The 14,381-nt window shown below is 39.2% G+C and overlaps 1 protein-coding gene across 6 annotated transcripts in view; it reads left to right on the top strand.

Annotated features, from left to right (window-relative positions):
* Window positions 1–14,381, top strand: part of ITPR2 (inositol 1,4,5-trisphosphate receptor type 2) — a 253,887-nt gene that overhangs the window by 53,959 nt on the left and 185,547 nt on the right. For 5 of the 6 annotated variants that reach the window (XM_032446237.2, XM_085541626.1, XM_085541637.1 and 2 more), the window contains exon 10: window positions 7,755–7,799. The exons of the other annotated variant lie outside the window; for it this stretch is intronic. In XM_032446237.2, the coding sequence (XP_032302128.2) occupies window positions 7,755–7,799 (45 nt within the window). The remainder of the gene's footprint in view (window positions 1–7,754; window positions 7,800–14,381) is intronic. 6 annotated transcript variants of the gene reach the window in all.

A 14,381-nucleotide genomic window follows, 5' to 3' on the forward strand; every position in this document is an offset into this window, starting at 1 on the left:
TGCCATCACCCTTCCTCCCAGAGAGTTTTCATCCTCTTGGCTTGTTTAATTATGGCACATGTTTCACAGTCATGAATAACCTGTGCAATAGCATCCATAGTTAACTCCACCCCTCAGTCTCTAGCCCATTTGTAAGTTGCATCTCTTCCTTGATGGCCCGAAGTCTCATGGGCCATCGAGCTAGAAATAATTCACTCTTGTGTTGCCAGTCCAAATCTATTTGAGCCACCTGAATTTTGGCAGCTCGATCTACCTGGTGGTTGCTTTGTTCCTCAGTCACCCGACTCTTGGGTGTGTGAGCATCCACATGGCGCACCTTTACAGCCATATGCTTTATTTGGGCAGCAATGTCTTTCCACAGTTCAGCAGCCCAAATAGGTTTAACCCTCCTCTGCCAGTTATTTTGCTCCCACTGCTGTAACCACCCCCATAAGGCATTTGCCACTGTCCATGAGTCAGTATAAAGATAAAGCATTGGCCATCTCTCCCATTCAGCAACATTTAAGGCCAGCTGGATAGCCTTTACCTCTGCAAACTGACTTGATTCTCCTTTTCCTTCACTGGCCTCTGCAGCTTCTCATATGGGGCTCCACACAGCAGCTTTCCATCTGCAATGCTTCCCCACAATACAACACAGTCCGTCAGTGAACAGGGCATATTTCTTTTCATTTTCTGGTAGTTCATTAGCATGTGACACTTTTTCTGCTGGTGGTGTTCCAAACTTTTTACCTTCAGGCCTTTTTCATACTGTTTTTGGAGCCTGGATAACTGGGAGAGATCCTATGTGTTCAGGAAGCAAAAAAGGCTTCTCTATGGTACTTTTTAGGGTAGCAAAGAAACAAACCTTTGCAGAAAAAATGTACTTCTCTTGTTACACAGCTAAAATGGAGGAACTGAATTCTGTGTGTTTCCATCTGTCTTTAGAAACAGTAAGAAAAATAACTGTATAAAAACAGAGTTTAACTGAGATGATGTGCAGGTACTGTTTGCTCAAGGATAACATTACATAAACTGTAGAAGGTACCAGGAGATGGCAGCATCCACCAAGGCTTTTGCATCTGCTCACACATTTAGCTTGTTGTTACTGTGGGACCTCTTTACCTGAAGATTGCTTCAAAATCTTCCATTTGAGCCGTTTTTTCCCTCGTGTTTTTGTTAAATGTTAATACAGCATTCTGATCTTTTCAGACCGTTGTGCTCAGGAGTTAAAGGATCTTGTAAGAAAAAGGCATGCCAAAGTGACAGAGTGAACTTAGCGCTGTGTGCTCTATTTACATTTTTTCACTATCTCATAGGAGGCTTGTAGTTTTGTTTTAAAGCTCTGTAAGGACTGCAGAATAATTTACAGTTATGTGTGAAGAGATGGAAGAGATCCAGAGACTGAGGAGGAGAATGGATTACTGATTTACAGAGCCAGTTTGACCTGTTGCACAGGTTTGGATGTGACTTCTGAAAGCCACAGTTCCTGTAGCAAAACCAGGGCCAGGTTTACAAAGGATTTTGAGGACCTTGGGAGTGCAGCTCAGTTTCTTGGCCTGACCAAGGAACAACATTTGTGTGTGTCAGTGTGCTCATACCTTCAAAAACCTGGATCTTTGGGAATAGCTTTTTCTCTCAGCAAGCTGGTGTTGCAGTGGTGATCTATGAGCTGGTATTCAGCTAGGACTTTTCCATCCTGCCTGAAGTTGGCTGCATTTGAGAAGTGTTTGTATGTGTATGAGCTTTACGAGGCAAGGAAGTGTGAAGACATAAACACAATGTTTATGGTCATTTAGTCATTATACGGGGTGCTTCGGTTATTAAAAACACAACAACTGGTATTATTGCATTTTGATGTGTTCCAAAATGGCAAACGTGGTCGGTTCTGTGTTGCATTTTATTTCTTATTGCTTCAAGATAATTTGAGAAGCTTTTAGTAAACTATATTTATACCACTTTTATTTTTAATGTTTGATGAAGGTTTAGAAAGTTTCATTTATTTATTTATTTATTAAACTGTAAAAATGTCAATGATATCTAGTTCAGCCAGCCGTAGTTATTTCTGGGAGGGCTGCTGAAAGTCATAGGGGTTATTAATGTTCAGAATGCCTTTTCATGTGGCACATGTTGACATAAACACTCCTAGTGAGGCCCAGTATTCAGGTTAGACCAAAGGATCTTTTACATCCTTTTCTTCCTTTTTAATTCCTTTGCTGAGTGGGGTATTGCTACATGGGGCTCAACATCAGGTTCTCTACCCTTAATCTTGGTAGAAGCGAAGGGATTTCCCAGCCAGTAATCTCTCCTGGCCTAAAGTAGAATGACATTCCTAGACAGCTCTAGTTTTTGCCACCAGCGTGTGACCTTTAAATCAGTTGTGAATTAGGCATACTGTAAGCATTGGCCTGCCATTGCTACAGCACTAAAAATGCCTTCAAGATGACCTATCCTTTCTTCTTACAAGGGTGAACAGTTGGGCCAGGAAGGTGTCAGAGCTGGTTCGCTTTCCTGTTTTTGACTAGCAGACAGTTCTCCCTCACAGCGGGTTCCCAGCACTGTCTGTGGCCACTTAATTTGGCTTGTGCCTGAAGCCAATGGAAAGATTCAGCTCTCTAAGTGCTGCCTGGAAACTAGTCTGATCTGCTAAGGCTGGGCTTGTAAGCAAAAGAGCAGCAAAACACAATCCTGAAATAAATGTCCTTTTCAGGTTTTAAACTTTCCTCACATGATGATTATCAGGAGCCTTGCTCCAGATGCTGTGGCTGTTCTGGATAGATAATCTAAGTAGAGTTGTAGCCACTCTTTCTCCAGCAAGTTAATAAGATGGCAAGAGTTCTTTGAATACCACTGAAGTCTTTGAAATTGTCCAAAAATTCCTTGGATTTATTGAAAGCTAATCAGTATGACGTAACAAAGAACCAAGTCAGTCTAATGAAGAAGAAGGACATGAGAAGTTGATTTTTGTTTTTTCTTTTGTGGTGGCTTTTTTGCCCTCAAACCACTTAACCTCATTGATTGAGTAACAGGCTCTGTGTTAATGGGCTAGTTATCAAATGGAATGGAAACTGTTTTTATGTGTTGAATTGGAACCTTTTATTCTTTGACTAATCCTGGTTTTAATCAAGTAATTAAAATACTCTTTTAGCTTGACAGTCTGATTCTTTCCTTGATGAGTTATTTTTAATATCTTTTACCTAGTCAACAAAATGTGATTAAAATAAGCATGAGTGTTTTTCTCCAAACTTTCCTCTCTTAATTAAACAAGTGTCTGAAAATAGCCTTTTGAGGTACTTCCTATGCATTCCTCTGCCTAAGGAGATAGCATCCTGTGTAAAAGCAAAATTCTAAATTGTTTGCCTACAGTATGGACTGTGATTTGTGACTGTGATTGTATATGCAAACCAAACCACCCACCAACCAACCAATCAACCAAAAAGCAACAACAAAAAAAGAAGAATAGCATATTTAATGAGAAGTTGTTCTACTCAGTAGTGGAATCTCAGGAGTATTGAAAAACTTAAGGTATAAATTTGACCATCTTTAATGATTGGTGGAATTAACAAAGCCTGGGACTTGTGGCACTCGATCTAACAGGATACTTCTCAGGATTAGCTGGGGACTTGCATTGACTGAGCAGTCACTACCGGTAGTAAGAAACAAACACATACAGTTGAAAGTTGCATCTTAGTCATAGAATCACTGAATCACCAAGGTTGGAAAAGACCCACAGGATCACCCAGTCCAACCATCCACCCACTGCCAATAGTTCTCATTAAACCACATCCCGCAACACAGTGTCCAAACATTCCTTGAACACCTCCAGGGTTGGTGACTCTACCACCTCCCTGGGCAGCCCATGCCACTGCCTGACCACTCTTTCATCCTATGTAGACTTTGCAGGATGATGATTCTGTTTAAAAATGCCGAAGTAGTCAATGATTTTAGTGCTTGAAATTTGATGTTGCGTGGTTGTGGGAACCTTCTCAGGGTATTGACTGTCCTTCTTTGCTGATGAGTTTGCTAGGCCACTTCCAAGCTCTCTTCCCCAGTAGAGTCAGTCTAAACCAAATTTAGTTCCCAGATGTTTCCTGTATGCTATACAGTGCAAACTGCATTCACAGTTACTTACCATAACTACTGTTAGTAGGGCCTCATCATAAGAAAAACCTTGTGTAGTACTTAAGACAGTGTTTACTGATGGTCCATGTATGTTAAACCATTAAAGATAATGTGGTAACCCCATTTTCTGGAGTTTAGGGGATTTTGTGTGGTCTGGAGGGTTTGTAGAGATTGATCTCTGTTCGTACTTATAAGCAAGTGAAAAAAAACAAATATCTATGGTGTTGTGAATCATCGTCATTTGAACTGTGACGGCTGGTTATATTAGAATTGCCCAATTGTAAAATCCATGTAATAGGGCTTGCCTTTTACATGGCAGTGGGGTGAATGACAGGTGAAAGTACAATCACTTACCTTGACCCAGTTATTCAGGAGTAATATTTAAGCTGCACTGTTTCCATTGCTTTTTGTCATGCAGTCATTACATTTCTTCAGTAATGTGAATTTTCCTTTGTTCTTCCCTAGTTACACTCTACTAGTGCAATCTGCTTTACTTGATGCATACTGCACTCTCCTTACCACCATATAGCCATTGATGTTTTCTCATTTACTGGCTTTGCCTTACATAATCACTGAACATAGTGAGTCCCATGAGCTTACCATAATACAAGACGAGTTTCTAGATCCTTGATATTGGCTTTTTTTTGTCAGCAATGGTGAAGCTGAACTCTTGTTTGTGATTCTTTTTCTTTTTTCTGACCAAGTGAAGGTGAAAAAACAGCTATTTTGAGATTTATTGAAAAAGATGCCTTGGATTATTAGAATTTCTGAATTATTGTACATCACAAAAAAAGCTAACTATGCCCTTAAAATAGTTTAAAAATTGATCTATTACTACAGTGATTTATATAATTATACTTTCTTGAGCTCTGCAGTTTACGATGTGTCATGTTCTTTATATTTACTGACTGAAGTATACAGTATTTTGGGTACAATTTGGGAACACTGGAAATTCAATAAATTCAGTGACCTCAAAAAGCTTGAATACTGATAAGCTTAGATGAGATCCGTTTTAGCATGGCATTCTTATTTACTTTCTTAATATCTTAGGAATATTGCTTGATTTCATTAGCAACAAGGAACAAATTTATTTTCTTTTGTTGGAACAAATGTTAATGTTGTTATTTTCAAGGATTCTTTTGTTAAGAGACTCATTGAAGAGTATCAGAAAAAGTGGAGAGCTAGGGCCATTGCTGTGTCTTCATTCTGTTGTATCTGGACTTTGGAAAGGACTCAGTATATAACATTACTTAAAACACTACATGATTTACACCTCTCTATAAGTATAAATATAGAAATATATGATAGAAGCTAATAGTCTGATTTTTGCAGATGCTTGACACCAGCAGCCTCAGCTGAAATGAAAATGACAGCAGCAGACCTGAAAAGGGGGGGCATTAATGTCAGCTCTAAAACTTCATTCTGTCCTGTTTACTGCTTAACCTGTTTAACATCAGCATCTCAAACTTTCTCTTAACAGCATCTTTAGTTTTTTTGTTTCTGTTTCAGTGGGGGAAGAAAAGCCATCATTAGGGATATACTTCTTTTTTTAACTTGAGCGTTATGTTTTCCTCTGTCCAGAAGTGAACTATTTTGAAAATCTGAATGCAATCTGCTTGGTCATTTTTAAAGTAGGCTAGAAGAAGTGTTGGAGTGAGATTTTCCAAAGTTTCTCCTGTTCTTGATATATATATTTTTTCTAAAGCACAACTATATTAAGAGAAAACAGTTGAAGAATAGCAAGGCTTAGGGCTCAATTCATACTGTGTAGACAACTATAGTCATTCGAGTCCTTTAATGAAGCATCATAGATTTATTCCAACTAAAGATCAAGTCCTCAGTGCATAGCTTTCCATGCTGAGTTTAGTGACAAAACTAAGATAACCTAGAATTTCTGTAGCTTGCTTACAGCCAGCAGAATCTGAAGGCAGGATTCAATTTAACCTTGCTTTTCCTTCTCTGCACCTGTGTTGAAAGGCCACTGTATGTGGCCTTAAGTGATTGAGAAGCAGTGCCTGATAATTTTCTCTGCTCTTGATGGAGGCCCAGAGGTACAGAGTTTGACTGTCTAAATGGGCAACTCAAATTATTTTAAGATGCTGGGTAAACAAAAGTAATGCCGAAAGAAGTGTGAGAAAATTAGTGAAGAAACCAAAACTATAGGAAGGCAGTTTTATATATACATATATATACATATGTGTACATATACATGTAACTTGTTGCTTTATAATAGAACTAGATGGGAGCTAAGAGATTGTGTGGGAATGTTATGAAGGTGCGAAACAAAAGACTGGGGATAGATGTTAATGCAAGGAGGAAAGCAGGCTCTGTAACATCGACTTGTGAGGGTGATGCAGTGGATAATGTGAATAATGAAATGAAGGTAGGAGAACATAGCTTTGTCCATTGATGTGTTAACACATCAAGTCATGATAGAAAGCAAAGAGATTTTCAGCAATTTTAGGATTGTCTAAAAGTTTTCCTCTTTTCTTATGAAGTGGAGAGATGTCTTTTTGTTTGTTTGTTTGTTTGTTTGTTTGTTTGTTGTTGTTGTTAAAGAGACACGAACAGCAGAGTAATAATAAAACCCCTCCAGACTTGATAAAAAGAAAACAAAAACACAACAGTTTTCCATGTAACGTTAAACGTATGACGATAATGTAATATTAAAAAGTATGACTGGAATTCATTCAGCTTGCCCTGTGCAATTCACTTCTTGCTCTTCCGCACTGTTAATGCCAAATTCATGCCAGGAAAATGACTGTACTTACCTGTAAGATGTACATGCATAACCATTTGTAAGTAATAATTTTGGTTCCACATTTTCAACCTGTTGAAGGCATACATGAATGTGTCAGGGACTGTGGCAAATATTGAGGTAGAAGCGTTTCATTATGTAAATCAAATCAGGAAACATTTTGTGTGCAGCCAGTATGTGGGTGTATGTGTGTTTGTTTATCTGAGTATATGTCTTCCTACATAATCCCTCATCTTCTAGTCTACATATTTTCTCTGTCAAAAGTAAAATCATACTAAACACTGTTAAATAGCAATGTTTTATAGTAGTATTTTTTCATCCAAGCATCTCATGCTACCTTAGTTATTAATTAACACTTACTAATCCTGGTATGACATAGGAAATACTTTAATAATGGTTAAACAGAATCACAGAGTAATTAAACACTTGTCTGTCATGACATTGCCATTTCTGTTTTGAAGAGGTGTTGATTCTGAGCTAACTGTTCTGTAAAATCTTAGTAGATGTGAAACGTGTTAATTTTTATCTCAATACATCGGCTCAAGGTCAGTCCTATAAGTGTTTGTGTGTTGGTAGGGGTGACCGTAATTTGCTATATTTAGAATAGTAACTGTGCTTTCTCTCCATCATTTTTTTTTTTTTAAATTATTATTTGAAAGCCTTCTCCTAACAAGCTTGATTGTAAGATTCACTTTTCTGAAGTGAGGACACAGCCAGTAAGTCAACCAGAAATTAAATTGCTAATTTTCATACTCTAATTGCAATACTAGTTCTAAATACTCCATAATTCTGTTGCAGGATGAATAATACATAATAAAGAACTGAACCAGTCCCTCTCCCAAAGTTCTGAAATGTATGTGAGATGTCAAGATAGTTTTTAACTTCTTTTCTTTTCCAGCTTAACCCACACTATCCAGAAGGGAATAATGAAGGAAAAGCTTTGGTAAGTGGAATTTGTATGTTGCATGTAACCTGGGAAATACTATATCGTTAGCATAATTAAGCCCAACAAATGGAAGTCCTTTGTAGCTTTGTAGTAAAGTGTCACAACCACTGAGGTCATCTTTTGTGTAATGTGTAAGCTAGGGTGTAATTCAGTACAATCATTACAGAGAGTTTGCCCTTTCTTTAAAGGAAATGTCAGGCAGCCTTTTCCAATTCTGCATCAAATTGGCAGTAGTTTGAAGCCAGTTCTGCTTAGTGACTACATACATGAAATTATTAACACATATCAAATTAGAGATACTTCCTCATGGCAAAAACTTCACTCTCTTTAGCAAGAAAACCAGGGACAAGTGAGTCTGGTTATTTATGTACCAAAACTAATTAAGAGGCTCTGCTAGTGGAGATGAGCTTCTTTGGGACATGTTTGTCAGTCAGGTATGGCTCTAAATCTAAGAATATGCTGAGACTCTTTCCATTATCTCTATTGAATACATGCGAGAAGATATTCAGGTTTAGACTGAGGCCTGCTGCACTTCAGGCAACTCTAATACCACACTTCCACGAGGAGCTAAGTTGTCTTTGTTGCAGTACAAGTGGGTTAGAGAAGAAGACAGATGCTTCCAGGCATTCTGGAGCTGTTACAGGCAAAGGACTTTATCTTGTACAGTGCTAAGAGCGTGCCAGCTAATTTTAACTAACAAAGCGAGACCAGAGGTGTTGTGGTTTTTAATGTGTGATGGACCTATATATAAAATTGTGAGGGAATCTTATTCTTAAACAAATAATCCAAAAAGAATAATTCCTCCATCACATTCATGAGATTGCCTTGACACAGTTGAGATCTTAGGATAAATAAACTTAATTTCTTTCTATTGGCCTTCTGGCTTTTGTTCTTTTAAAGGACACATTTTCAAGTTTTTCTCTGCAAGAGGAAGAATTTTTTGTTCTACATTTTTAAATTTTTTTTTTAAATGAAAACCAAGATTCTTACATAATCATATGCCTCCAGCACTGCAATTTAAAAAGGAATGGAGACTGTTGTAGGAGTTGGTAACACTGGTTTTCCATCTTCCCTGGTATTTGGTATAAATAGTAATATAGCAGTAAGAGCTGAGTTGGCCAGAGAAATGGAAGTTCTCTCTTGTGAAAATATAGGAGCTCCAACAGTTGTTTCTCTTTTGTTTTGGAATCACATATGAAGTCCCTGAAGCTTTCTGACAGAAACTGAGATAACTTCTAGAATATCCTCTTGAATAGGGTGCTTGCCTGGAAATGCTTGGGTTCATGCTTTTGCTCTGAGAACAGTATAGCTGGGCTCACATTCAGCTCAGTTGCATTAACACTTCAGTTCACAGCATCCTTCATCAAATCTCCTAGTTATTCCCTATTTAAGGCACCCCAATTCACTTTGCAGAGCAATCTCAGTGTGCAAACTTGTATTCTGTTGAATCAAAAAAGATACACTTCTGGAGTATAGGTACTGTGTTTTAGCCTCATGTGGGTGCCCAGCCCAGAAAACTAGAATAGAGCTAGTCTGAATTCAAACTTGTGAAAATGTGTATAGGGTTGATGTTAGTCCTCATCACAAAGGGTTCATATGTATTGGGCCGTGTAATACTAATTTATTTGTAGTATCGGGTGTCCAGCTGTCGCAATTTCATCTAAATACACTGGCCATTCCAAAAGTGATGCCTCCTATTTATTTCCATGGAAACCACAACGGGTATAAAAAGAACAAGCGCACTATTGGATAGAACAAATTCTGAGCTGCAAAACACTGTTTTTCAACATAGCTGCTTCCATTAGCTATGCATTTTCACCAGCGATGTTCAGTCTGTACTTCCATACCATCCATATCCATGTCTGACATTGTGGACCAATGTAACAAAATAGGAGCAGCTCTTGTAGCTGAACATTCTGTGGACTGGACAGTGAAGAGCACAAACAACCTGAACATGAATGCTAAAGGTGACTTCTCTAACAGTTAGGCTTAATCCTCCTGGGCATTGGTTTCAACTGAGATTCAAGTCAGGAGCAATAAGATTGGACAAATGTTTCCATTGAAAATTTAATCAAGACTGGTTGATGATCAAAAGTGTTTCTCTCACTTTACACAGTCAGCACTTTCACATGAAGATATTTAGTGAAAGAAATCCTGATATGGCTTGATAACACTGTATGAATCCAAGCCTTTTTTCTTTCTTTCTTTTTTTTCTTTTTTCTTTTTTTTTTTTTTTTTTAATGCCTTTAAGATGCCTTTGTGAGAGCACAAGAATTCTCCATCCCTCTGAATAAGAAAGCAGGCAGAGGATGTAGGAAACCAGCATGGCTTAGGTATATTGGCAAAAGAGGCAGGCCAAAGGGAACAAACAACGTCCTTTGGTAAATGAGAAAGGAGAAGCAGCTATGGAGAGGTGCTAAATCATTTTTTGCCTCAGTCTACACAGATAGCCAGGATTCTTGTAATTCTCACATCTCACATTTCATTAGGAACTGGGGGAGTAAATCCCCCTTTTGCTCCACTACATGAGCATAGTAAGTCTAAGACCGCCTCTTGAGACCAAATGTATACAAGTGTATGGGACCAGACAGCGTTCATCCCAGGGTCCTAAAGGAGCTGGCTGATGTGGTTGCTGAGTTACTCTCTGTCATATTTGAAAAGTCATGGCTGTCAAGTGAAGTCCCTGGGGGAGTGGAAAGATGGAAACTTCACTCTCATGTACGAGAAAGGGATGAAGAATGACCCAAGGAACTACAGACCAGTGAGCTTCACCTCTGTGCCTGGAAGATCTTGGTTAAGTCACATGAGAGATAAGTGGGTGATCGAAGAAAGCCAGCACAGGTTTATCAAGAGAAGTCATGCCTGACCAGTCTGGTGGCCTTCTATGTTGGAGTGATGACATTACTGGACAAAGGAAAGGTGACCAATGCCATCTACCTGGACTTATTCAAGGCCTTTGACATCTAAATTGGATTGATATGGATTGTAGGGGTGGAAAAGTTGGTGAATAAGGTTAGAAGACCATAGATTGAGGGTTGTGGTGGATGGCAATATGTCCAGGTGGAGGCCATTGATGCGCAGTGTCACAGAGGGGTCTGTCTTTGGACTGGTGCTCTTCAACATCTTCATCAGTGACATCAATGATGGGCTTGAGTTGCACCTTCAGCAAGTTTGCTGATAGATGACACCAAGATTAGTAGTAGATTGACACAATGGAAGGAAGGGATGCCATTCAGAGGGACCTCAGCAGGCTTGAAAGGTGAACCTCACTAGTGAGGTTCAACATAGTAAAATGCAAGAGTTTTGCACTTGGGTCAAGGTAATGCTAGATATGTATACAGACTGGGAGAAGAACTGCATGAGAGCAGCCCTGCAGAGAAAGACTGGGGGTCCTGGTGGATGAAAAACTGAACATGAGCCAACAGTGTGCTCTTAGAGCTCAGAAGGCCAATTGTATCCTGGGCTCTGTCAGAAGAGGGGTGGCCAGCAGAGATAGGGAGGTGATTGATTGTCTCTACTCTGCCCACTTGAGGCCCCATCTGGAGTCTTGCAACCATGTCTGGAGCCCCCAGTGCGGTAAGGATGTAGAGAGGGTCCAGAGGAAGGCCACAAAGATGATCAGAGACCTTGAGCACTTCTGCTATGAAGACAGGTTAAGGGAGAAGAGTTCAGCCTGGAGCAGAGAAGGCTGTGGGCAGACCTCATTGCAGCCTTCCAAGGGATTATAAACAGGAGGAGAATCAACTTCATACAAGGATAGTCTGCGGTAGGACAAAAGGGAATGGTTTTAAGCTCAGGGGGGGAAGGCTTAGATTGGATGTCAGGGGGAAGTTCTTCAGAGAGATTGTGGTGAGGTGCTGGCACAGGCTGCCCAGAGAGGTTGTAGATTCTCCGTCCCTGGAGGTGTTCAAGGCCAGGTTGGATGAGGCCCTGCACAACCTGGTTTAGTATTAGATCTGGAGTTTGGTTGTCCTGCCTGCACCAGGGGGGTCGGAACTTTGATGATCTTTGGGGTCCCTTCCAACCCAAGCCATTCTGTAATTCTGTGATACTCTTTTAGCATGATAGGCATACCTTTGGATCATTCATCTCTTTTTAGTTTTGTTAAAAACACCACGAGTTAGTACTGTTTATTTTAAGTTTTCATTATACCCCTCAGCAACTGAGTAGAAAAACTTTGCAGGGATTTCTTTTATGCTACAATGATGCAGTGTTTAATTGTTTTTCAAAAGTAAAAGAATCTTCAAATGTTTTGAGTTCTTGAAGGGCCAGCTGCACCAATCTTGTATCCAGTACACTGATGACATGGAACACACAAGCTCTCCTTGCACTGTATTTTTCATGTGGTGCTTCTTCTGCCAGGTGACTACCTCGCTGACTCACTGCAAAGGCATCTTCATTTTCATCTTTTGAACCAATTAATTGTGAAATGTTGCCTGCAAAGTAAGTCTGCTGCTGTAGAGGAGGAGGTGGAAGTGGACCTACACCAGCATAATTTGAAGGCTGAGGAGTAGGGAAGTAGAAGAGGCATACTTGAATCTTTTCAGCTGAAGGAACAAGCTGAGACTGCAGCCTGTGTTTTGCATTTCACTGCTGGGATAAAAGGGTTCCAGCTCTTTCTCTGTCATCTAGGTTTCAAAGAAGACACAACCATCTGTATGTTTTGTGCCAACCCTCAACTATAAATGTGTGATAGGGCTTCTTGTGCATGTTCTCTGCCTGGTTTACAAGTCTTGATCACAGTTGCTTAGGCAACTGTCAATTTTAGGAAGCAGAAATGGAGAAGGATTTTTTGTGGTGCAGTAGTGGGTACAGCCACCTAGATGCTTCCGAAGTCCATCTTTTTGCCTCAAGTGACTCAAAAAAAATGAAAGAATTTTGGCAACTGAGATCATAAATATTGCCAGAAGTCACTAGAGCTTTTGTTCCCAAGCTGTGTTTGGGCTGCCTTCCTCGCTCATTTATTGGCTGTTTCGTGAGATTCCAGCCTAATTCTCTAGTGAAACATGGCTTTGATTTCTGGTAAAATTTAGCCTTACATTGAGTCGATTAATATTCTTTGTGTGTGCTTTTCCCACATCTAAATTCTGGATTTTTATTTTATTTATTTATTTATTTTTACATGAGACCTTTCTCTGATTTAAAGGCCTTTTAAATAAATAAATAAATAAATAAATAAATAAGGCTTTTCCAGTTCTTGAAGTCTAAGAGTTTGCAACTTCTAGTGCATTGAAATGCAGTGTTCTGTTACAGCTCCCATTAAATCCCAAATTGGTGTAGTTTATGCTGCAAAGTAGTCCATTATTTCCAATCACAGAAACATACAGCACCTAGAGGAACACCATAAACATTGGGGAAATGTCAAGAGCAGCTGGAAATGTGGCATTTGTTAGTGCCTTAGTATTAAAAGGCTGTCTTTGGATAGCTACCTTACCTCCATTTGTCTGCATTTTCATGAAAGGGTTCATCCTAAGCGGCTCCAAACTGAGTTTTATTATTCGGATTTCTCTTGAAATTGAGACTGGTACGAATTTACATGTCTTTTAAAGAAGCTGGACAGTTCTGCTATGGACTTCGTGGTGCAATTCGATGTACCTCCTTTGGCTTATTTGCTCTGTTTATGGATGCCAAAAAGCAATGCAATTCAAAGCTTACTTTCTTGCTTCCATCCCACCTGATTTTTTTCCTGATAAACACTATTTTTCCCCCTCTTTATTGGTTTTATTTTTTAATTACCTTCCAGCAATTAAGTTTTTAATTAAATTTCATAATGCCTGACACAGGTAATGTGGTTAAAACAATTAGAGAAGGTTTGGGGATTTTTTTTTTCTTCAAGGCTGAGGCTGTAAACAATCTGAAAAATATATTAAAAAAAAATAAATAAAAATGCTCAGTTTTAGAATGACAGTGTCTCTGCTTATATAAAGCCAGCAGTCAGACCACTTGAGGCTCTGCAGTTACTGGGGAAGAAGGGGAGACACAGATGCTGGCACACTATTATTATTCTGCTGCTGCACACAGGTCTGAATCAGCTCTGGAAACGCATACATTGTTTCTTACAGAATGTCTCTGGCTCCTAACAACAGAATTGCAACGTGATGTCTCTGCTAAGAATGCGATGACTCACAAATGAGTCAACAGCAAAGGTGTTATAGGAGGCTAACTGCTGTGCTGTCTGCCAGGGCTTCCTCGCATACAGAAGCAAGGCTGGCCATTAATTTCCTTGGCTTTATTTTCATATAGAATTTTTAAAATCATCTAATGTATGGAGTTGTTCTTGTATTACTACTATAAGTAAATTCTGGTTTCTAAGAGCTTCCTAAACGGGGTTAACATATTGAGATACCACATTGTACTGGCTTTAGCAGGCATTTTCAGAACTCTGACTGTTTTTAAATTTAGTTTCTGCTGAAATCTGTAGTGCAGCTTAATGCATTCATTCAGGAGCAGGGCATTATCCTTGTCTGTCTCTGTGCCACAAGAGGTGTCCTCACCAGACAGAATTGTAGATTGGATTTACATTCTAGAAGGAAAGATATTCCAGGCCTGGCTTTTTTATAATGAGTTTTTTTTCTTTTT

This window comes from Coturnix japonica, chromosome 1, assembly GCF_054131305.1.
Source record: "Coturnix japonica strain WE chromosome 1, WE-NBRP24, whole genome shotgun sequence".
NCBI classification, from domain to species: Eukaryota; Metazoa; Chordata; class Aves; order Galliformes; family Phasianidae; genus Coturnix; species Coturnix japonica.